This window comes from Anopheles stephensi, chromosome 2 (assembly GCF_013141755.1).
Source record: "Anopheles stephensi strain Indian chromosome 2, UCI_ANSTEP_V1.0, whole genome shotgun sequence".
In the NCBI taxonomy this organism is placed as follows: domain Eukaryota; kingdom Metazoa; phylum Arthropoda; class Insecta; order Diptera; family Culicidae; genus Anopheles; species Anopheles stephensi.
This window is the reverse complement of record NC_050202.1, coordinates 45,102,653-45,127,532: the sequence shown is the minus strand read 5'-3', so window position 1 is coordinate 45,127,532 and position 24,880 is coordinate 45,102,653. Positions and strand designations below refer to the sequence as shown.

The window sequence follows — 24,880 nt, the reverse complement described above, 5'->3', positions numbered from 1 at the left end:
TCTGTGTGTGAAGTGGCTGATGCGATTCTTGCTCGAGAGTCACGGCGGTGATGATCATGATGTGCTGCATATGCACACAGCCGTAATCATCTTCGTCATCGTTCGCCCCGGAGACTGGGACGTCCTTCCCCCGGAGGGGCAGAAGTCACAGACGACGACGCATGCGGCATACAGTTACAGAACCCCTAATGCAGAATCAATCAACCGGGTCGGTGGGGAAGGATCGTTGCAGTGCCTCGAACGATCGACCCAACGCATCGCACTATCGCGTCCGGATTCGGTTCGCTGATCGGTCGATAGTGAGCCGGGTGCGAGATTTCCTACGGGCTCCCATTGAGCCGTCCTGGATCCATTGTGTGAATTATATAATTAATTTCCTTCTCCACCCGGAGATATCGGCGTTCAATGAGAAACCCCTGTAGCTTTACGGTTTGTGTGGTTGTGTGTGTGTGTGTGCAACAACGATTATGACCATTGTTCCAAGGACGAGAGTAGCCTCGTGAGATGATCGGCAGGACCTACCGGGGCGTGTATGTTTGTACTAATCTGTCGGAGAGCAAACTTTTACCAGCAATAGTCGGTAGCAGCCGTAACGAATCGGCGCCTGGCGGGTGCTTTTTGGTGTGTCGCTTGCCTGCGAATCCTGTTTCGTACCGTCATTCTCATTCGGGGGTCGAGATTTTGCCGTGCGGTCAAGATCAAACAGTTTGTTGGTGCAACGTCTTCACCACGGTGCGTTTCGCGCTTGAAGGTGACCCATTTTTTTGTTTTGGCAACTAGTTTGGATTGTGTCTTGGGGCTTTGTTTTGGAATCCGTGTTTCCGCTCTGACGGTTTTGATTAATTAATTTGATTAATAGTGTTGACGGTACAATTGTTGTGGTCTTGTTGTGAGGTGCACAAAACGTGGAATAGTTTGAAATTAATACGAAAACGTAATTGCAGTTCAAGTGCAGGTATTACGTCAAAAGATCTCGCAATTTTCTATTGAAGATTTTCATGGTCTCACAGTCCCTCAGTTTTTTTGAGCTGTTTTCAAATTAATGTTGTGTGTATTTGCAAGGTTATTACATTCTTCTTAGGCACAACAATGTTGAGCTTCTTCGACTTCCTTTAGCTTAGCACTAGGAAATCGTCTATGTTTGATATGGTTAAAAAATGTCTAAAAATTGGTATAGCTTCCAAACCAATAAAATGTGGAATTAAACATCTAATAGCACTAGTTACATTGTGTTTGCCTTTAGACTTCTAAATGAAAGCCACCACCTCACGCTCTTCCACAATCAATCCTCTAGATTCTTCACATTTCTCTTAACATTTTATTGTCACCATTATAACCCATTTGTCATCGGTTTTGCTGGTACAGGTTCACGACCCACCTGGAACCGGGAGTCTCAACGCTAGACAGCATACATTATGTATGAAAATTATTGATTGACTTAAAATCGCCTACCTGGTGTGTTCGGGCGTCCGGTGTGCAGTAGTATCGACCGTTCAAAACATGCTACCGTTACACCGGTGGCGGTGCAGCGACAATTGCATACGAAATAAGGACCAAAACCGGCTACAATCACCGATGGAAAGCAAAATCGAATAAACAGGGAATCCCTCTAATTTCTTCCCTGCTGTCCTTACTGATAGAGAAGCGGCTAGACAAGGTCAGAGTTAGAGAGAGAGAGGGAGAGAGGGGGAGAGCCCTACCACCCACATGGTGGCGCGTGTATGCGACGGAAGTAGGAAGAAAAAACGGAGGAAAAACACTCCCGAGAAAACCATAGCGCTTACAGTGGCAAACAAGCGAAAGCGAACAAAGCCAGTAAAGCCTGCCATCTATTGGCCCGTTTATTGGCAAAGGAGCTTTGCGAACGGTACAGGATTAAGTGTTGTGCAGGGTTAGGTTTTGCAACTGTGAGTTGGTAAAATTGATCTACATAGAAGCAGCAGCGGCCTGTTGCTGCCGTATCGAGGCCAGGCACTGGTTTTGCCTCCACTATCTGTGAGCTGTCGGCCGTTAAACGCTCGTGTACCGTTTGCGATGCATTAATTAACAGCACAACGGAGTTGCGGGAGCTTCGGGTGGGAATACAGGCAGCAAGGGAACGGAAAAATCATTGACATTGGTAAATTTGCATATCCATAGCCCATGATAACAGATGATAAAGAAATGTACTGGCTTTGTAAGTCTGTGAGAGAGTGTGTGTGTATATAGCTTTAAAGATAAGCGTTAAACATGGTATTAATTAGACACAGAATCGACCGTTGTCTGATCGTTTTTCAAAAAGGAGTTCAAACGCGCACAGATTTGACAAATCGATGCAATAAGAGGACGCATTGAGGCGAGTTCCGCTGATAATGCGAGGCCTAATCGCACTTCATCACAGCTGTGCGTGCTTGTGTGTGTGTGTGTGTGGTACGGGTGCAACGGTGGGTGGCATTGGATTCCTAGCCTAGGCATTGTGACTAGGTGCTGCAAATATTAATCTTATCGCTTGATACGCTGGTGTCCTCTATTCTGGTCACTCGCCACCTCGGCGACCTTTCCGGGGTTTGCTAACAATGTGCTCGCCCCATCAACTCTGCCCCCTCGTTCCTTTGCCTTATCTTACAATAGTTTTTATGTATTTTTTGTGAGTTCTTGACGCATTTTTCCTACTACTCTAAGCATGTTAGTTGTGATCAATTGTAATTTTAGCACTTTCGAAATTGAATGTCATTTATTTCCTGTCGCAGTCAAACTTCGACCTAGACCAGCCGGTCGTAACGCCTTCTACCAACGAGCTGCTTCGAGTGTAAGTCGTGTTATCAGCGGGCGCGATTTTTGCCTGCATTTCTTTGCCGCCAGTGACCTCGAGCAGGGATTTGCTATGTAAACATAGCGTACGTGTGTATAGCTCGTGTCTGGTATAGATTGTTCCGTCACACACGATTGTGTTTGGTGCTGCACGTTTAGGTTCGCTCCGCCGTTTGTCGCTGTATCGGTGAGTGTGTCCGACGCGCCCATGACTAGCATAGCGAATGAAACGAACACCCAACGCCACCAACTTCAACCTCCCGGACCGACTGTACCGATTTCTAAATGCGGAAGCACACAGTCCCGCCTGCGTTTGCAATGTAAGCGTATTGATGGACTTTAATTTTAACATCTAAAATATCTAGCTCTATCAGAGTGAGTGCAAAAAAGCGAATCCTTGCCGTTTGCCGTTGGATCCTCCTTCCTATCTGTTTATACCGACTCCACTCCACACGCTCTGGATTCGGGTTTGCAGCCAGCCAGCGGATTCGCTGCACAGTAAAGAGCATGCGGTATAACGATAAGTGACAGTTGAATGTTCAGCTGCTTTGGCCCCGGACCACGACCGAAGGCTTCGATACGCGCTAAACAAGTCAACTAGAAGAAGAGTTTGGCTGCTGTACGTACGTACGTACGCCAGACGACGGCGACGACGGCAAAGACGGCGACAACGACCGCCAACCGGGTTCCGGGAGTGACAAGTCACTTGCGTTCCGCTTCTAATTAAGCGAGGGCCACCGCGTGGAGACGGTGTGTTTGCTGTTTGCGTTTGTTGCGTCTTCTTGTTGCGATGGAAAACGGTACGACTACCCACCCACGTCCAAATTCGACCGAAGTGAGTTAGTTAGCGGAGTGGCGGAGGGCCAATGATTTTATCGATAGAAATCGTTTCAATAATCGCCCTTTTTAAATTGTGCTACGGTGCGATGTACCTGGTGCGTTTGCGTTTGTGTTGCTCCTGTATTCACATTTATTATGTACAGTGAGACACAGTGTGTGTGTCGTGAAGTAACGCGATTTTGACAGTAAAGCAAATGCTCGGAAGCCAAAACAGTGTTCGAAATTGGGTTAGTTCCTGTTGCAGGAATGGAGGCGGCCGTAATGGAGTTGAAGTTGGCAATGCAAATCATGTTATGCCGTACTGTGCTGACGTTGATAGCGCGCTGATTCATATTTGAAGGACCGATTTTTGCAACGAATGCAAGAAAAGGGAAAACACATAAAAACCCCGTTGGCGTTATGTTGCTTATTCAGAGGTATTAGGTGTAGCCATAAGTCAGGTCGCTTTTTTAATTAGTGTTGTCCAGTCTGTTGGAACACCATGTCTTATTGTCGGTTACGTATTGTACATTGATCGTCGAACATCATCTGGCTCCTCTGATTCGCCCTTGCGCATATGTTATATGGTAGTATAGTTACATGTATTTGTATTTATCTGTTTTATCTGTGTAATGCTTCAGCATCTGTTAATCATGGAATTAAGTAGATTTTTTTTAAATTCCCAGAAATAATGCGTCTGGTGCCACGACTAACATTTTGAGAAGTTTACGGTACCATTTACTGTACCTGTGATAAGAAGTGATAATTTTTGGTTAAAAAATCATCAATCTGGTCATTGGTGGTTAGGAAAAAAATTCTCAAAAATAGATCTAGCCAGGGGATCTATTTGATAAACTGTGATTGATCAGAATATGACACTGAGGCTTTTAGAAATGCGATCAAAGCTATCAAAAATAGTAAAATAGATCTTCGTGCTTTATTAATTTCATGAACGTAAGCAAAAGCTACAACACTTACGGGAACCCCTAATAATTATGTACTATTTCTATAAAAATCGCACAACAAAGCTCTAATTGTTGCGGATGAGTGGCTCATTGATCGTGACATGAAATAGTTATTCAAGTTTTTCCCAAGGGCTCGGTCAAACAATGTTGTAACGACGGGTCCCTACGGGTTTCCAAGTTTTTGACATCTCCTGGGAAACCTTACATTCGGTCATCCACCTTCCACACACAGCACTGTACTCTGCCCAGGTGCGTGTGCGCAATTGACCACCTCGGAACAATGCAAACAATGTTTTAAATGGTTTAAAGTTTATAGAAAATTTAAGATCCTTCACCCTTCACATCCTCCCTGGACTATTCAGGTAGAAGACAAGCACAAGAAATGTGGCTCTCCTTAGTGAACCCGGCTTCATCGCTCGAGGAGGAGGAATAGGGCGGGAAGGATGTTGTCCTATGATTATGTTGTCAGAGGAGCACATTGAAACTACCGGGAATGGGGGGGTGGACTGGCGTATCCTACAACATTTGCACCTCAATAGCGAGCGCAATTTAGTTAAATTAAGCGTATTCCACCGGGAAGTGTGTAATGCATTGTGTGTGTGTGTTTGTGGGGTGGTTCAAGCCATGCTTGAATTGTAACAATCGTTGACCTAGGTCGGTGATGTGGCTATTGTTTTCCCAGCTCCCTCCCCTGCAACCCTGGTTGTCTGGTGGCCAGCAAAGTCACGGGCAGAACTGTTTTGTGGCGTGGTATGTTTGCAACTTTTCAACCGAAAACCTATTCCCCAACTCCTGAGTCCCTCCAGCTCTTCCTTCTCTTCCTATTTTCTACAATAAGCGTCACGGATTTGGAGTACCGCTTTCGTCCGATGACTGACAAAAAACCGCATCCGCTCACATTGTTTCTGTGCCAGCATGGCTGGGTGTCTGAGAGTGCCTGTATGTGTGTGTGTGTAGTGCAATGTTGTGCCCCAAAAATTTGGAGCGTCCTGCGTCCTGAGCTCGCGAAACACTACGCGTTTATATGGGCAGACAGGCAGGCAGCGGTTCGATGCATCGGATCTCTATCTAATACATCCGAGTGACCCTCGGAAGCGTTACCGAGCGTTCCCCGGTCCGGGTATCAGCTGTCGCTTTGTTGCCAGGGTCGGGCCACGGGCACTGCGTTCGACAACAGTGATGTGTTTGTGCCGGTGTTGTTGTTGCACTTTTTTTCCCCACTATTTTTCTCAACCTAGTGCTAGAATGTGGTGCATGTGACATGTCGCCACAACTGTCGACACAGATTCACTCTGGTGGAAGCGGTGCATCGGCGCACTTTGGGTGCGTTGTTGCGCCTGGCGCTCACAGGAAGGAAGTCCAGTCGCGCGCGGTCGGCCCACAAAAACACAAAAAGCGGTTCGGGGTTTTTGGAAACTTTACTGCATGTTTTCCACCGCACAGCCAGACAGATAGACCGAGGGACGGACACCTTCAGCAGTAACGGCCCGTTCTAATGCAGGGCTGTCCCGGCGCTGTTTGGAAAATTGGATTCGGAACGGCCAACGGATGTTGACTGTTTTGTGTGTTTGTTCAGTTCCGCGGATTGTTGGAGAAAATATGCTCATCCATCCGTAGGGGTTGAGATGAGCATCAGCCGAGCACCATATATCGGTTGTAGCAAAGTTGTGAGTCCTCTGGGATAGTGAGCGGCTTTATTACAATATCCCATCGAAAAGGCGTGAATATCTTCCTGTGTGCTGGCAATCCGATTGAGCTCTATCAAGCTTCCACATCACACCACAATCACACGGAACTGTGCCATTTACACGGTGGCTTGCAGCCTGTTTAAACGGCAATAAAACAAGACATCTTTATCAGCGGTGCCGTATTCTACGGTTCTTCGCCTTTTTTCGCACGTTCGCCACTGCAAAAGACAGCTTTAATAGCAATAAAACGAAGCAAAAAAGGCAAAAAACTCAATCCGCGTACCGCGAACGCACGCTCTCATCAGTTAAGCGCGGACGCCGGGTTGACATCCATCCTCCGAAAGTGAGGCTACTTTCCCAGCCATAAATCATCCACTTCAACCAGATTGAGCCATGGTCGAGAGACCGGTACGTCTGGTGGTGGTCTGTCTCGTCTCGTTGCGTGTGCATGTGCCAGCGATAGGAAGGGGGCCAACGCGGCAGGTAGGTGGAGGATGAGTCGGGGGTAAATTAATTTACACTTGCATACAACGAAGCTCAAGTGGATGCACTTGTTCTCCATCCATCGCCGTGGGTGCACATCGCTTGACAATGATGATGATGATGCTGACGACGTTTCAAACGTCAGCAGATAGTACTACTGACCGGCTCTAAGGAAGGGAATAGTGCTAGAATCATCATCATCATCAGCATTATCACGGTGAGCTGATCGAGCACCCCACTGATAGATCACCCGCCCCATCGCCTGTTTTAACCTGTTCAGTGCGGAACTGCGCCTTGCTCTTTTCGATAGAAAGAAAATGTGAATAAAATTAGAAATCGAACTCGTCTCATTGGGGTTCGTGTGTGTATGTAGGTATTGGTGCGAGAAATTGCGTACAAGTGTTTGTAACACTGGCTAGATGGCTAGATTTACCATTCCCAGTTTACACTTCAGAGATCGAGAAACCCAGAGGAAGCAGAGAGAGAGAGAGGAAGTTGCAGTTGATGCAAACTTGCAATTCTATAACTGTGTGGCTTGTTTGTTTTTCTTTGAGGTGAAAGAATGGCATACCGGGTGTTGTGGGTGGTTGGGTGGCTGAGGTTGAGCTGTTTAAGCAAAACAAGCCAGCTCTTCCTACTTCCAAGAGACCCCCAACGTTTACCCTGCCGTCAAATCCTTGCCCCGTAAAAGCAACAAAAGACGTTCCGTCTCTCACATTCCAAGATCACTAGCTCCTGCTGGGATTCTACTTGTCTGGAGGGACGGAAGAGGGCTGTCCGGCCGGCCGGTTGGTTGGTTTAGTGCAATCACTCCCTACCAGCGCAAGGGGAAGGTCCCAACACACTTCACGCGTGCCCTGTGTAATGTCACAGTCGATCAGAGTCGGGCGGGTTGCAACCGATTGAATCATAAATTGCACTTACGGAAGCACTTGGGGCCGCCCGTGCGCGATATGTGCCGCATTTTATTTTGCCCCTGCTTCCCCACCTCCTTTCCACCTTCCCTTCGCCTCCTCCTCTAGCATGTGTCTGGTGCATCCATCATTCGCGTACGAGAGTCCGTTGACGATGACGATGATGATGCAATCAACCGGAGCGCAGTGCGCAGTGCTGGAGAGCGGGAGCGTGCTTGGTAAATGGCGCGTGCACCAACACCAACATGCATCCCTGCACTGGTGCAACAACGAAAAAAAGGCGTAAATTGTGCGGCGCGTGTACGATTCTTGGTGGGTAAGAATAGAGTGAGTGAGAGAGCGACCGACCGAGGAGGGCATGTGACTAGCTAATTTCTCATCCCGCGACGCGACGCGATTTCTGCTAGGCGTGAAATTCACGATCCCCACACGCGTTATTATTTACGCCGGGCCCTTTGGCTGGTTTCTGGTTGCACAGGGATCCAAGGAACGCTCTGAATGTTTAGACAATTTCTTTTAACCCGCTTACCGGGACTATGTGTGTGCACGCCTCGTTGAAGGTCAATCGAAGAAAGGGAGAAATGCATTCTCTATCAAAGAACCAGGGTGTGGGGGGAGGGGGTTGTAAGTAGATGGGGGAGGGGGAAGCGGTAGTCGCGAAATCCTATTGATAGAAGGCAGGCACTTGCGTAATTGTTTAACGCTGTAGAACCAGAATATGGGTGCTCAGTACCCCGCTGTGGAAGTGGTTTTTTCGTCCAAGTTCTGCCGCAAGGAAGAACACACACTTTCGGCATTGGGTTACAGAGGCATCAGCAGCACCAGCATTTGAGGCCGGTCTGTGGCGATGAATCGATGGCTGTGTGGTTGTCGCGCGGCACAACACACACGAAAAAGATAAAATGTAACTGGTTGGCGCGTGCTGCTTTCGTGATCGTGTGACGCTCGGTGGGTCTGCTGTCCCTCAGGGGAAGGTCTTCCGCCCCTCGGGGTTGGGAAGAAAGTGACGTGGATCCACCCCAGAGGTGGCAGAGTTTGAGGAGAGGTCTACACGCAAGTAAAGACCTGATAAGATTTTGCCTTGCAGCTCGCAACCTGACCTGGACTTGTTGGTGCGGCAAGTGCAAGCAAAACGCTTTTTGGTCTTTGTCTTCTGTCAGCAACTTGCTGGAATGTGTGTATGTGTGTGTGTTGCGTGTACAGAGAGACACAGAGCGTGAGAGAGAGGGAGAGAGAGAGGGGGATCCGATGCACATGCACGATGGACGTATTGGTCAACCAGGGGCGCACTGGCGTGCAGCGGGTTTTTGACGCTGTAAAAGGTAATCGCGCCCGAGCGTCGAGTGACTAAATATAGAGCACTTCCTGAGTTGTAACCGCCAAGCGACGGACTAATGGACGGAACTGCACAGCCAACTACACTGTGGGATGCGATTGTCGGGGCTATCGGTCAAAACACCAACATTGCAGTGTCACGTGCACTGTCTCGTATGGCTCGTCCTGTTCAATGCATTTCACCCATGTTACAGTTCTCCTATTGCAAATTTACAATCGCTCATCAGCTTATTCGTACGCCAGGGTTAAAAAAAATCCACACGTTTCGGTGCCGCGGTGAATGACTCGCGACGACTGTGCTGTGACGGTCATGACGGTGGTGGTGATGATGATGATGAAAAGTAAATAACATTCTTTAAGTAAATAGTTGCAACCCGAAGCTAGTGCCAATTGCTGCATGCTTCTGCCTTCTGCTACTGAGCCCGGGGTATATTGCTTCTTCTTCTTTTTTTTTCGTTGCGTTTTGCTTGGTTCGGTTGACGGGTAAATGTAAAAATAAAGTTCCTTAAGCAGCAGTCGATTGAACGAGCGATGAGGGTGTTTCTCGGGTGGGATGGCGGGATGCACCGAGGTGAACAATCGGTCGTGACCACGGAACCCTCGTGTGAGGATGGGAGCTGTGAGACGAGAGAATATGGGGCGGAGGGAGGGAGGGAGGGGGGAAGGGAATTGTATCACGGGTGAGAGGGTGTAGTTTTCGGCCAGTCTTGTTGGCGGTTTTTGCGCGACAAAAATCACCAGGTTCGTCTCTGTGGATACTGTTTGTCCTTCGTTCGCTGTGGCGTTTTATTACCTTCGATCGTTGTGTGATCGGTCCTTTCACCGTGAAATTTGTATTTGCTGTATGCTATTCTCAAACATCTTAGCGCAAATATCAAGAATTGATTTCGAATGATTTTTTGTAACAATTTGTTTTTTTTTTCTCTCTCGAATTACTTTCAGCTACTCATTCGTGTGTTTCACCAGAACCTGTAAATCTTCTACCTGGTAAGTAGTTAGAGTATCAAAGTAATCAAAGGTAGCTAGTTACTTCTAATTAGGGAATTATCCACCTACAGTAATAAGGGCGTCAACAAAAAGAGAGAGAGAGAAAGAGAGAGTTTAATCGCTTGGAAGTCTGAAGACTCGAAATAAAAAAAGCTTTCGTTGTCTATCCTGCCCTTTTTCGATCGTTCTCCTGTTTTTACTATTCTGTCACCTAGCTGACAGGTTGTTGGGAACCCTACGAAAGTTCCGAATAACTTTTGCTACGAGCTGTTTCAGGATTGAGCGATCATTTGATTCCCTATCCTAACAAATATTGGAAAAGATTCTATGATCGACGATTCATATTATTGCTTATTGTTTATGGTAGATGGAAACTTGGTGGTGAACTACATTGGTTACTGTTTAGTCTGTGTTTGATGTTACTGTCGATGTACTTTCTTATCCAGATTCTATTTGACCTATTGTATGGATGGTTGAATGCCTTGACCTAAGACTCTAGTTACTATATGAACAAGGTTTCTCATCATCCTTTGGGGCATTGACGAATTTTGCATGATAATTTCGTTACCAGGATCTGGTCCGAAAGTGTCATACGATCGCCATAATTATTGCTCAGGGCAAGAGCAACTGTTTTGATCAAAGTGGTTTCTAATCGACCGATAACAAAGCTTCTAGGTGCCCTTCAGGCCAATATGTCCAAAGTTTTTCTGAACAGCCGTTAGGGGAATTTTAGGATTTAGCAAGACTTTGGGGAAACCTGGACTGAGCCCGATTCTTTAGAAGTACTAGTGCCCAAAAAATGACTCACTCACTCCAACTTGTTTGCTCTAGGTTAGAACTGATAGCACGCACAGCTGACCATAGCTGCTTGATATCAACTGATAAAGTCGATAGTTGGGTAGACTATAAATCGTCGATCTGCAATGGTTGATGCTGACTGGCTATATCTTCAATATTAAATTTACTGTGTCACTTTTAATGACGCTTGACCGTTTGCTCCTTGAGAAGTTTGCCGACCACTGCCCTAATCCAATCGAGAGTGCCGAGGTTTGTTTGCTAATGCTAAGTGTTTCTGGTCCCGTTTTTTTTATCTCTGACCGGGAATCGTTTGTGTGTCCCGTTTTGTGCAAATCGATATAAACAAGTATGCTTATGGTGCCAAGGAAGCACACGGCACACTCGAACGTTCAACAATAAATAACTCAACACAATCAAACACACCTTGCCCACCCAATCGTCTCCGGTCCATTTAATCGTGGGTGTTGCTTTCTTTGACCTTTTGATGCCTAGCAGCCATTCTTGGGGCCGATGCTGACCGCACGATTATGCTTCGGTCGGCTATTCGGTCGCTAAGCGAGCATACTATCACCATCGGCCAGGAATCACAGGCAAAGCAGCAATGAAGAATCGATTGGACAATATTGTTATTTATCGCTACATTCACTAACCGATAAAATTGTATGTCCCCAAACCGAACTCGGGAGTACATAATTCTCGCTTTGCCCCGGTCTTCACGACCCCTGTCATCTGTTGCTGCTGCATTTATCTAAGAATGTAGTACTGTGCCATGTTTCCGATCGATTGCAAATACAATTGCAACCATTGAACGCCGTTGTCGGTTGCATATGTCTCGTTTGGGTCTCCCATTTCGCGCGCCCGACGTTTTTTTATCCTTTTTTTGGGGTGGACAAGGTACCCGCAACGCAAACATTAAAGCATTACACACGGGCGTGCCGTCTGGAAAGGGTCGCCATTCAAAACGCTCTTTCGTTTGGTTGGGCACACAACCGGACGGCATATTTACCAAAACGATGTTTCTGCCGCCCGATATTCAGAAGTACAAGACGTTTACAAAGGTAAATACGAGCGTCTGGAACGTGGCTGTGGTGTCGCAGCACGCCTCTTCCTCACCCCCAGACGAACAGTGGGGTGTTAATCTTACCACCTCGTTTGACGATTGGGGATCACGAGGATCGAATGGTGGCAGTGGTGTGAAACAGAGTGTGAAAGAGTAGAACTACACTAGAGGTTATGGTAGACCGTTATTGGCGCTTGACAGTCTGGGAAAGAAAGTTGGCCTTAGACATCTCAGCCAGCAGTGGACCCAACTGAAAAAGACCAAAAATTTAAAATATTCACATGTCTCCCGAATATGTCATTCCATTTTTGTTTTGCTGCCAGATGCTTACTTTGCAGATCCAACCAACAAAAAAGCATCCCCCCCTTTCGCTTCGCTCTGTTTGTTGAGGGTGATTATGACAGGGTTGCCTCTGATGGGCTAATTTGGCAAACAATTTACATTGCCCCGTACCAGTTCATTACTGATCAAAATAAACAATTTCGCGCAGTTTTTACTTGCTTGCTTGCTTGTTTTGCTCTCCGGGGCAGTTCTTTCGATCACACGTCAAAGCGGATAAGCCTTACCCTGGAGCGCTCGGTGTTTGGAGAAGCGTGGTCCGTGGCACCGGCGCAGTGGTAAAGAGCAGGAAGAAGAAGAAGAAAAAAACAACAACAATTTGTACAAAAAAAATGGAAAGAAAGCAAACCAAGTAGATGTAAAACTGGCCAGGGTCTGCAAAAGTTTATCCGGCACAGGGCAACCGAAACGAATACTCCTTACGCCCTGGGTCTCATGCAGTGCGCGCGCTCTCGTGTGTATGGGAGTGTGTGTGTGTTAAAGGAATGAGGGAAATAACACCAATTCATGTCAATGTCACTGTCACTCAACCCCAACATGCGACTGCATCATGAGCGTGCGCGAGGTCCCCGCGCAACGTTTGGGGATGATGATGCGTGGGGTATACGGTGCAGTGATCAACTTGGCGTTGCATAAAGACTGTGAATACGGGAAGAAACGGAGGCGTGTGTGGTGTGCCGGTACTTGATTTTCAGGAATCAATATTCCTCGCTGTCTGTCAACCTTACCTCCAACTTGGCAAAACGTTGGGGTCCTTGTACAAAAAACGGGCGGGTGAGAAAATGAGTGAAACAAGCGCAGCAAAAAAAAGAAACAAAGCAAAAAAACCCGATGCAATAACAATAAAATAAAATAAATCTCCTTCGACCATTTTGATTTTGTCTGATTTCTTTTACATTGTTGCGTTTCGGGAGGTCGGCGAAGAGGTGGCAGGGCCGTCAGGTAGACGTCCCGTCCCTCACAGCAACGTTTTTCGCGTGCGAAGCGGGAAAAGTTAAGGGGTTGGGAAGGACAAGTGAAACAAGTTCATTTTCTTCCGTTGTTTTAAAAATGGATGTCCATCCAGTTTTGGTTTGTTTGTATTTGCTGTAGTTAACCCGTTCTGTTCCCTGTAGCCGGACCCGTCAAGAAGGTCAACTCTTGTTTCCGGCGATGGGCGAGCAATCGTTGATCGTTACGCCAGTGTGCTGTGTTGCGATAAAAGCGATAATGGATAATGGCAGACAGATCTCCGAGGCAGGGAAAATCGAAGATGCATTTTCCAGTTTCCCGGTAATTGCGAGGCGAAACTAATACCCGGACTTTCTTGCCAGGAACAAGTTTTGTGCCGGATGATTAAATGCAACATTTTGTAGTACAATGCGATAAAAAACGTGTCAAACGCATGATCTCGACAGAGGAGTTGAAGTCCTGGCGCGGAGCGAGGGAAGAAGAAAATAACCGTTGCCCTCAGCAGGCTTGCTCCGCTCGATCATTGTCAAAGCCACATTAAACAGAACCCCTAGGTGAGAAGATCGTCCTCTATCGGGGTTTACACATTCATATTTGTGCATCATCGTCCAGCAATTGATGATTGATGTTAGAAGATGAGACTCTCTCTCTCTCTCTCTCTTTCTCGCTTCACCAACACAACACCGGTTGTGTTTGATTGATTTTCTTCACACCTAGAATTGCGTACCAGCACCGTATCTGCATGCTTGGTCAGCTCGTTAGCTGTACGGGACATCGGGACAGGGATTTGGGGTGCAGCAGCTGAGCGAGCGAGAGCTTTGTAAATGGAATTTCACGCGTAACGCGTCTAGACAAACCCCAATTGTGGTGGTACGAATGCGGGCACCATGCGAATGGGTCCTGCAAAGCTCTACGTTGCATTTCCACGAGGAAATGAGCTGCGACGTGGAATGTGGAACCGTCACCGTTGACCATGCACGGTAGGCGTCGGTGATGTCTTCTGAAATTAACTGTACCGTTGATGACACAGACGGACGGAGAACGCTTCACGAAACCAGTTTGGCGATTCTCCAAGACAAGACACATCGCAAGTAGTGTGTGCTAGATCCAGTTACCAAGATTGCAAATCCGGTACTGATTAGAATGTTCGGCAAATCGTCCAATCATGGTTCCGATCAAGCTCTGCTCGATGCGTGAGGTTCCTCTGTACGCGAAACAAGTATTTTGTAATAAGACAGTTATTATTATTAAAATTCTTGGAAAAAAATGTGCAACGCAAAATCATGAAACATAATATGCCACCGGTGTAGTGTGTTTGGACAAGTTAATTAAATTTCACCCAACCGTAACCGTCCAAACACGACGACAGCGAGACAGGGGTTACCTTAATGCAGCAGGATTAAACCAGGTTGTTGGGCTGAGAAACTGGATCCACTGCGCGTTGTATTGGGGTGTATTTGAAAGTCCTTTCGTGGTCCAGGACATGCCAGTGCGTACCAACCAACCAAAACTCGAACCAGCGTAACTGAATCCATAAAAACCTCACACTCTCCCAAGCAATGTCCGGTGCCGTGTCCAACAGCGGGAATGTGTTGTTATCTTGAGTCGTAAATCTTAGCCAACACTCGCATACATACACACACACACATACAGGACAGTACCGAAAAACGAGCTCGACATGCGGGAACTCGAACCGAAGGATGTGAAGCCTCAGCTCAACCGCAGTCGGACGTCCGAGTTGGAGAATCTGTGAGAAGGTCTTTGCGACTGGGTTGATACTGGATCCGTGCACCTTCCGTGTTTTTCGAGTGGCATTTTAGCTGGAGAATGCAACAAGGCACAATGTTAATCACTCATCAGAAAAGACGAAACGGTTTCTGTTCCGCACCGGATAGTTTGGTACCGATCCGTGGGGACACATAAACAAGCAACCAAACAAACGGAGCAAATTTCATTCCTCTGCGCCACCCATCTTTACTCACCACAACGGCGGCGGCACAGTCATAAAGCATAGTGTAGTGTAAAGAAAGTTTTCCCTCTCAATTTTCTCGCCCATCGCGCGCTTGGTGGAGCATACCGGAGAATGTCAGTGGGGAGGTGCTGTGGGATTCTGGGCTACCCGCCGTCCGACGACTGGTGTGGTGTGTGTTTGGGGGATTTCGGCCAAAACAATTTCCTAAATGCGGTCGACCAAGAACGAAACGGTTGCACTTAGCACGGGTTTGTAGCTTTCGTACCTTCTTCTGCTGACATCAGGCTCCGATTCCCCACACGTCACAGGCGTGTCTTGTGCTGGTTTTGGGGAAGGACTACCAGAGAAAGACTGTTGGTAGCTTCCGTTTCGTTGTTTTTTAATTCTTCGGTTTGTGAGCAAGCAACAAGCGGAGCTCAAGCTCAAACATTTTATCTGTAGTGTGCACCATTCGTGGTGAATATATCAACCGTTCGGGGCCTGGATATGATAGACGAGCAATGGAAAAATCCGAATGAGGTTTGCTGGGGATGCGGCTCAGATCCCCGGGGCTGAGAATCGGACTAATGCACAGCTGTCTCGAGACAACCCGAAATGATTTGCATTCAGCTGCAACGTGCAAGATATGGGCCGGTGAGCATCGGTTTGATGGAGCCGAACGCTTTCGTTCGTTCCACGTATAGACGTGCGGCCTAAAACGCATAATCTACTCTCCACCACCACACAGTGTGGAGGTTCTTTGTGGTCTGCCCTGATCAAAGGCTACGGAACTCCGCTTTTCTTTCCGTGTGTTGGTTGCAGTGTTTCGGTTGGTTGTAAAACAAGCAAGTAAACACATGTAAATATCTTTGCTGCACATCAAACCCGTTCGAGTGGTTGCATATGCGTATTTATCTTCGTATTGTGTGCTTACACGGTGATAAGGCGCTTTATATAGATTTATGGTTGAGTTACTATTGCTCTCAAGAGTGGTTTTCAAAAGAGGAGTATTTGGACATTACCTGTGCTGAGAGGTGAGACTCTGTTGAATTGACCAAAATTAATTATATTTATTGAACCAGGAGCAACACTAACAATGGATACTAAGCGAATCCTGGATTAGATTGATCTAAACTAGAGGCCTCAAAATGCGGCTTGAGGCTTTGGTGAGGTCCTTTGGCAGTTAGTTGGCACCTAATTTATAACTGTTTTTAAAATAAATGTACGAAGATGTAGAGCTCTATCAAGCCAAGAACGATCAGATGCTTCTCCGTCTTTGAAACAGATAAGCATAGATCCTTCTAAAGCTCTTGGTTGGAGGCTGCTTTGAAGGCTTGAATGGAAGTGCTATTTCAATTCTAGACCCTCCGATTGAATTGCGATGAAAATCGTCGGTTGGTTACTGCTTAGAATAGCAGGAAGTCTCATGTTTCAACGATGTGCCCACCGACGGCAAGTTCTTCGCGATGGGAGCGATCAGAAGTTTGTTCATCATGTCATGAACACATGATGTCGCCATGTTCAGAATCTTCTTCACCGTAATGGCTGTTGTCTGGGCCCAAGGTGCTAAAGCGAAAAGATCACTAGGTCTACAGTTTTCCTCAACAACTTCCGATGACCTGGTCCGTTTTTTCGTAGATACCTGAATGGGTATTGTTGAAGTCGAATAAAATAATCAACGGAACAGCACCAATGCTAGTTGTGATCGTTTGATCATACAGTAAATTCTTTGAAGCAAATAAAACATGTGATTTTCAGACAACATTCCCAAAAGCAATTCAAAACCTACTTGAGTTAATTTTTATATCAAAAGCTTTAATCATTCCATCTTTTAAGGGTTTAAAAATACAGAGACTCGATCCACCCTGCTTGTACTATCAATAACAGCAAAAGCGAAACAATTCGTTTGTGTACAATTTTTGCCGACACCCCTCGGGGGGTCCTTCCAACCTTTGTAGGCAAGTAAGCAGAGGTGTAGGCATCAGCTCAAACACATACCCACACACACACACACGGTGTAAGTGTTTTGATGCAGCGGCGTAATCAACGAGAAATTACAGGCTTCCAGGCGACTACCAATACGATCGTTTCAGCTGCCGTCCAGACCGAACCGAACGGTGCAAAAGCGCTCCAAGCGTTCCGATTGTTCTGGTGGCTGTAGGTTGTATTTTTGTAGGTGATGCCGTGTGGAGGGCCGTTTCATTTTTTTTTCTCTGTGTGCTACACTACTCTCCACTTTCGTAGCATATAAGTCTGAGGTCCCCGGGCAGAATGAGCAGAGCTGAGAGCCCGCTCGTCACACTGCGCACAGGATACACTTGTGAGCACTTAATTAAAATTAAACTAATTAAGAAAGCTCGTCGTATAATTTTCACACCATAATCATTTTCGGACTACTGGTAATGAAATTAATATTTCATTCTATTTTATTATTAACGTTTACTCTGCTACGGCTGCTACTGCCTGCTACTGCTAGCAGGGGATCTCTGATGGAGCAATGGTTAAGCACCGGTTCCAGCTCCAGCTGTGGTGTTTGTGTGTGTTTTGTGTTTCTCCCGGTTGTTATGTGACCCCTTACTTACTTCAGTGTTTCTTTGCTCACCACATTAGTTTAAAGATTTACATAGGCGCGTTACACACCCTGGGTGAAGATGTATGCTTCGTTTAATCTCAGAGCTACTCTCCTGTGCCATTAGCTGTGGTCAGCGATGAGAAGGCAGTAGCAGCAGAAGCAACACGACTCGTCTACGGGGTCGCATGTGCAGATCGCTTTAGGTGAACAATTTATGGAGTGGCCGTTGGAGTGTAGAGAGAGAAAAAAAGATCGTTCCTACTTCCGCTTCCACCAAATGATTACCAATGATGGTACGCCGCCCTCAGAGCACTCACAAAAAAGTCGTTCAGTCACGGACGGGGCGACACATGAATGTTACATTGAACTTTCCAGTTTCCAGGGTGCAAAGGTAAGGCCGCCAGTTGCGCCCTAAAGTGAACCAAAGCTTCCTAAACCTGACTTCTTCGGGACTCGGGCTCGAAAGTGACGAAGAAAAAGCACGCTGCACGATTCTTCGCAACCCACACCCGATTGAGGACGGGTTGGGTCAGCCAGGGAAAAGCCAGGGCACAACGTGCGAGGCTCAAAACCGGGGATGTGTGGTGTACACATTGTTTGATGATTTATCTCCTGCTGCTACTTCGGTTACTTCTGGCGCGTACTGGATCTCTGGAAAACGCGTGGAATCGAACCTACATGCTAGTAGAGTGGAGAGGATCAGAGGCCCTAGGTGGTGGAGATGTATGCGCCACATTATGAATTATTCATCCTCACGTGATGATAGTTGAACTTTTGTGCACGTGTGTGTGTGTGTGTGAGTGTGTGCGCGAGCATGATTGTTTTGAGATGAAGTTTACAAGCTAAATGTCAGTAAGCATGTAAACTGTTTTACTAAAGAGCGTTGGCTGGAAACGTCTTCATTTTGATGATCTGCTCGTTTGCTCATTGGAGACGAGTGTATAATTATTATTTCTTCACCCCAACAAAAATTGCAAAAACAAGTGCAAAGATTAAGATTCGGTTCGAAAAATATGCCTTTCGCCTATTTATCACTGCTGCCATTGCTTCCAGTAGGTGCTAAAAGGATAATGCCGCCACAATTAATACAGTTTTTTGTTGCCATCGGTAGAGTAATCAACGAAGTTGCAGGGCTTTCATTTCGCGCTCCGTTATGCTCCTGCTGGAATATATTGCATGGCAATAAATTTTCTACCCTGTCCTACCTAAGGCATCTTGCGCCCTCATGTAGAAACAGGGAGCCATCTCCATCGTGCCCGAAAGTTAATCGCGTTTATCGCGAAGTGTTGGAGGTTGGATGGCTACCGACTACCGAAAATATATCCCCATGTTTAACCTCGAGCGAAAGATGTGATAAACAGGGCTCCTTCTACGGCTCAATCGGCTCGTCGGAGAGGGCTTGACCCTTTTTTTTCGCGTACCACACCTCTTCACAATCCATGCAGCATGGAGAAGAAGAATGGTGGAATGGCAGTGGTCGAACAGCCCGAACAACCCGTTGGCAATGATTTATCGGTCCGTATTGCCTTCCGCACATTGAAGATACAATTCCCGTACACAACAGCGACTGCGACCGTGCAAAATGCGGAGTCCTTCGGTTTGGGGAGTTGCGGTTAGCGGCAAATTCAGTTTATTCCCAAATTAATTAGATCCGCCGCTAAACAATGTACTCCAGCAAAAAGGCCTAATGAGATATCTCGCGTTTAGAGTGTGTGCGAGAGCGCGCGCGTGGAAATTTTGCAGTCCTCGAGACCGCGGCGCTACAATGGGCAGCAAATTGCCACTTTTTCTAACTGTTGCTGTAGCGCACCAAAAAAGAAAGGTCCAGGGAATATTGAGCGGACACGGGTGACAGTTTACCGACACTGGAGCATGTTCTGGCCGCTGGGGTGGATGATCATTAGGCAGAAGTATGGATGGATGGGTTGACACTTCTCTTCGACTCCGGTCACTTCTCGCTAGAGCAGGGTGCAGGAGCTGGTCGCTCATTTTCGACTGCAATTCCAATAGTCGTCGGGTCGCGGTCTGTTGTGAAAAAGTGCTAATCGAACGCATTGCCTCAATGCATCAGCGGTGGCGGGCACTTGCTTTTACGAATTTGTTGGCATACACGCCGGGCCACTTCGGGCGGTATGGGCGACAGACAGGCGAAGCTTGGAGATACATGATGATGATGTTGCTTTGGTTTTGGCCAGGGCGGAATTGGCAAGTGGCAAAACCAATTGTACCATTCCGCGGGGCACATTGATGTTCTCGGCTAAATAGACCTGTGGTTGAACTGCGAGCGAACTTTCGCGCCATTAAGCGGCGTGTATTGTCGAATGGAGGTATCTAAATACTCTTGAACGTGGCTAACAAAAGCTAGAAGCAGGGTAATTGATTTGAAAATGACCGTATGGCGTAGTGATTTCGGTAGGCAAATATAGTTTGTTGCATTTAATCGCTTTGTTTTGAGCGTTTGGTGTGGACACATGAAATGAAGGATGTACAGTAAAAAGCTTGGTATGGTTTTAGGACATTTATATTACTTTTTATGAATCTTATTACGGTTGAATATAATGATTTTACTCGTTAAACTACCTTAAGATTACTAAACTTAACGGAAATAGTGAAGGCACAATGTTGCAGATGAATGGTTGCGAAAGCTGAAAATTTAATCTCGTTGTGTGGAAATATCTAAAACTCTATTGCAGTATATAATCCGATATGCCTTAAGTTAAGTTAAATTTTTAATTCTAGAATGTTCACCTTTAATTGCGCTTTGAAATATCAAGAGATGTTTGTAGTTTTCTAAATTGTAATTGTCAGATGATTATTGTAGCTGTTCTTTTTGGATTATTGATCTGTGAAATAATGTCTTACTTATCCCTTTACTTCTTACTAAGGCTTTATCAACCTCGCGTAGCTTGACTTATCCAGTAAATCTGACGTATAACCTGACTATCCAGGATTTCATGAGAGGGAACGTTCCGGAAAATTTCATTTTAATTTTAAAGGTATCGCAGAAAAGCCACAGTATGCAGCTTTTCAATATGTTTTAACTAATCTTTTAGCAGAGACCAGATTAGCTCGAATATTGTGAGTTTATCCAGAGAACCTTGTATCGCCTGGTACACCTGATTCAATTTTCCATCTGTCTAGTAAATGCTGAATATCCTTTCAAAAGGGGTCTTAAATTCTTGTCGTATCATGTCATTTTTTGATGTACTGATATCAGATGAACTGTAAGTCAGCCAGACTATGGCGGGACTAGTTAATGGTACTAACGGACAGAGTTTTATCCTAGAGTACACAGCTGGTTGGGTAGACTGTGGTAATCTGTGGCCGAGAGTCATCAATCTTGAGAATCAAGTTGAAATGCCCAAGCTGGTATTCCGATCGTTTTTGTGCAATTCTTAGCTCAAATTGTTGTTAATCGGTTGAATAAGATAGAGCTTTTCACTCCAGAGCTTGATTTACGACGTTTGGGACACATACAAATTCAGTAACCATTTATGTTTTTTGGTTGTTGAATAGTGTCATGTCATTATGTTACCATGCCATTAAGCATTAATTTCTTTAACTTAAGCATTTTGTTTCTAACAGTTAAAAAAATCTCTTGCATGACTCATGAATTGTATAACTCATAACATGTTGACTTAGCAGTAAAAAAATAAGTGAAATGATTTGGGAGAGATTTGAGCCGATTCAATGGTTCGATGGGACATTGATAACTAGTGCTTTAATGTCTGTAAAAATTGGACTTTGTGAATTTTTGCATTATGAATTATTATTTTATCACTTTTTACGCGAAAGTAAAATTTTATTCCAATGGCAAACACTACTTTAAAGAATTGTAATATTTTAAAATCACTCACAATTCGTCAAACCGTTTTGGCTGTAATGTGTGAAATGCTTTGCATACCATCCCCAACGGCAATGTGCCCAGCAATTGTAACGTGTCATCAATACCGGATGAAACTTGTTCCCCCGAGCGGTAGTTAAACCTCTTGAAACGGATTTTAAAAACCGTATCATCGTAAAAAAAGATCCCACCATCCCATCCGCGTGAAGAAACGAATCAAAAACAATAACGAAAAATTGAATGGTAAAAACTGCTTACCAGAAGCAAAAAGACTAAAAAACTCAATACATGTAAAACAGAAACAAAACGAGTACATTGTACGTTACTTTTTTTCTGTTGTTGCAACCCCCTTGTGTTTTCTTCCTTGTGCGAATGATGTTGCCAAACCACAGTTGCTGGAGGCTGCTCTAGGGGTGAGTGTGTGTGTGTGTGTGTATGTTCCCAGTACTACTTTCCGAATGTCGACGGATGTTCAATTTCGATTCTGTGAATGGATTTACTTCCGGGTGGAATGTGGCGTTTGAACTACCGGCCTTTTTTTGTCCTCCCACCCGGAATAGCATACCCCTTTTTTTCGCCACGCCAAGAATCGGTACGGCTCGGCAGTCGGCCGGGAGGAAAATGAATTGTTGTTGGCACCAAAGGTAAGGGAACAACAAAAAAAAACGAATTGGGAGAATACGATTCGCCAAAGTAAATTTACATTTTCGACGATCGACGGCTGGTTTTCCACCATCCACACTACAACGCCACACGTGCTGCTGCTGCTGCTACTGCTGGTTGTGAATTGGTTGGAAATGGAAAGGAAATGACCACCTTCTCGTATGTTCATCGCAATCGGTTGTCGTTTCAGTTCCCAATCGTGCCAGGTAGTGAAGCGAGGCCACAGGCAAGGCCTCACCCCTATTGAAGGTGTCATCGTGTGCCTGAACGATGCATTTCCGATCGGAACTCGTTGAAACAGGGTTGAGGGTTGCACGTGAAACAAAAGCAGCCGTTTGATGATTTGGATTCCTTTCCGAATCGGTTCGGCCGGTAGTCCGGAGTGTCCAATGGGGAAAAGGGGGTTCGGGTTTCATTTGCGCACGGCCCCCGATAGAGCACTGTCACAAATTTATGCAAAATGTATTAAAGAATGACGTTCGCGAGTGATGGAATCAATTCGGGCCCGGTAGGAAAGATGTTGTTGTTTCCGCCACCCACTGTAGTGGTCGTTCCGATAGCAGCCGTATATTGTTTAGAGTCCGCCAGTCTCCCGGTACAACACAACCGAATGTGTCAGCCATTTTTGGCGTATCGTGTTTGGAAAAATTAAATCAAATAAATAAAACCTCCGCCCGCGGTGCCTTCGATCCTCCGAAGCGGGCCCATCGCACGCCAAAAAGCGCAAAGAATTAAACACTTTGTTATTCTTGGGCTGCAACTTTATAAGCTTAGTTCCCTTTTAGTGGCCTCTTCCACGCGGATAGGGTTTGGTTCGAAACCCGTTCGTCATAGCACGTATGAAATTTATGATCGCAACAATGTCGAATTTTTCGTTTGCAACCCATTTGTGAGAATAGCACTTGACGCGCGTACGGCAAAGTACAATTTGAATGTTTATAGCCTAAGCCGAGCGCGCCGAGAAATGTCACCCGCGAAGACACTGGCCTTCTCGCAAGTGCGTCGTTTCGGCTTTCGTTCCCACAGCTGGAAACCATTCGACGGAAAACACTCGCCCCAGAACCCTGGCGAACCCAGCCGAACCAGAACGAAATATCGTTAATAATCCGAGGCGAGGCGTGTCCTTCTACCACGGGGGTACGGTGACGGTATGTGCGGGATGTGTGATCATGCGTGTGGCGAGTGCGCGATCAGCTTGAACCCCTCGGTACAATGTTGCAACGGGGAAAATGTGTAATCGATTTCGTGTGTGCGTACGCGCTGGACCTAACGCGGTTTCTATTAATGTGTCTGTAGCTCTTCCTGTGAAAGACATTCTCAAGGAATTTGGTTTTGTTCACAGGAAGTGTCAACTTGACGCGAAACCCTACCAGACCAGAACGAACGAAGGCGTCAAGGGGTTCGTGTCGTAAATGTCACCCAGGCAAGGATAGGGTATTTGTTTTGGTAAAATTTACGATTAGCCTTGCGTGGTTGTGCCAAAGCAGCAAACAGAGAGCATAATTGTTATGATGATGATTGTGGCGATCCTTTCACGGATTCGGTCGGCTATTTGTTGAGTGGCTGTTAGAGCTTAGAAGGGAAGCCACACACACACACACAAAAACTAATTAATGAAACTACATTGTTGCAACAATCGAGCTAAGCGTTTAAACAATGTCACACACTTAAAATTTGGAGAGTTCTGCCGCATAAATTCTTACAATGTCTTCAACGACACCGCCGGAACAGTATGTGAGGCCTTCGAAAAGTTGGTAAAGGCTATGTATTGTTAAACCTCCAAATGAAGATCGCTAGCTGTATGGAAAGCATTATTTGGAAAACTCGTCCAAAACTACAAAACCATTCGATATATCCGCGCCATAAACAGAGCTGTAACGAAGAATGCCTACAAAGTAAAGTAACGATAATCACATTAACTCATCAGTGAAGCATATAGCTGGGGCTGTTCAATTCGTTTGTTCCTAGAGCTGCAATGTGTTCGATTTGTTGACGAGGAATTCATTAGGAATTACTAAATGATATTCAGGTTCGTGTGGACCTAGGGGACCTGCCGTGCATACTTTGTGCTCACCAATTCGTACAATCGTAACCATGCCTTTGATGTTTCGGACCAACTTTACCGAAACGTATGTGTTAAAGCGCTCAGAGTTTTTTTTTATTATCCTTCCTCGGCTTGTGCCATTCCTCATAAGCCAAGCGCATTAGGCATCCCCAAATTGTTTGGCATCCCGATTGCACACACAGAATTTCAATACCCATTGCGATGTGTGCTCTGCTGTGGGTCTATTACTAGGTGGCCCCGGTGTTGATGCCCGATCATGCTTTCCATATTTTTCACACCTCCGATATGAAGTTGTTGTGTCGTGCCGCGAATTGACACCTGCACTAGCTGGAAAAGGCGATTGAGCGGGAGTGTTGATAGGTGGGCAGCAGCAGCGGCAGCAAATAAACACATTCACGTGTTTTCCCAATGTGAGCTCGGCTGTACTTTTCGGCCGGCCTGAAACTGATGACAGACGCACGCAAAATATTGGCCAAACCGCCCCATCTCCACCTCAATCAACACATTCACACGACAGATACAATCTCGCCCGGAATGCAATTCCCGTCCCTCTCTCCCTGATGGCTGCTTCGCTTCCGGTAGTTGACAAGTTGCTAATTTTCCGCGCGCATCGAAACATCGACGACATGGAACGGGGTTCGGTTTGGGCGAAATGA

The 24,880-nt window shown here is 46.1% G+C and overlaps 1 protein-coding gene across 13 annotated transcripts in view; it reads left to right on the top strand.

Moving 5' to 3' along the window:
• The window catches only part of LOC118506880, a 95,086-nt gene that overhangs the window by 36,980 nt on the left and 33,226 nt on the right, over nt 1–24,880 (top strand). For all 13 annotated transcript variants that reach the window (XM_036044637.1, XM_036044629.1, XM_036044632.1 and 10 more), the window contains one exon: nt 9,937–9,981. In XM_036044637.1, coding sequence (XP_035900530.1) covers nt 9,937–9,981 — 45 coding nt within the window. The remainder of the gene's footprint in view (nt 1–9,936; nt 9,982–24,880) is intronic.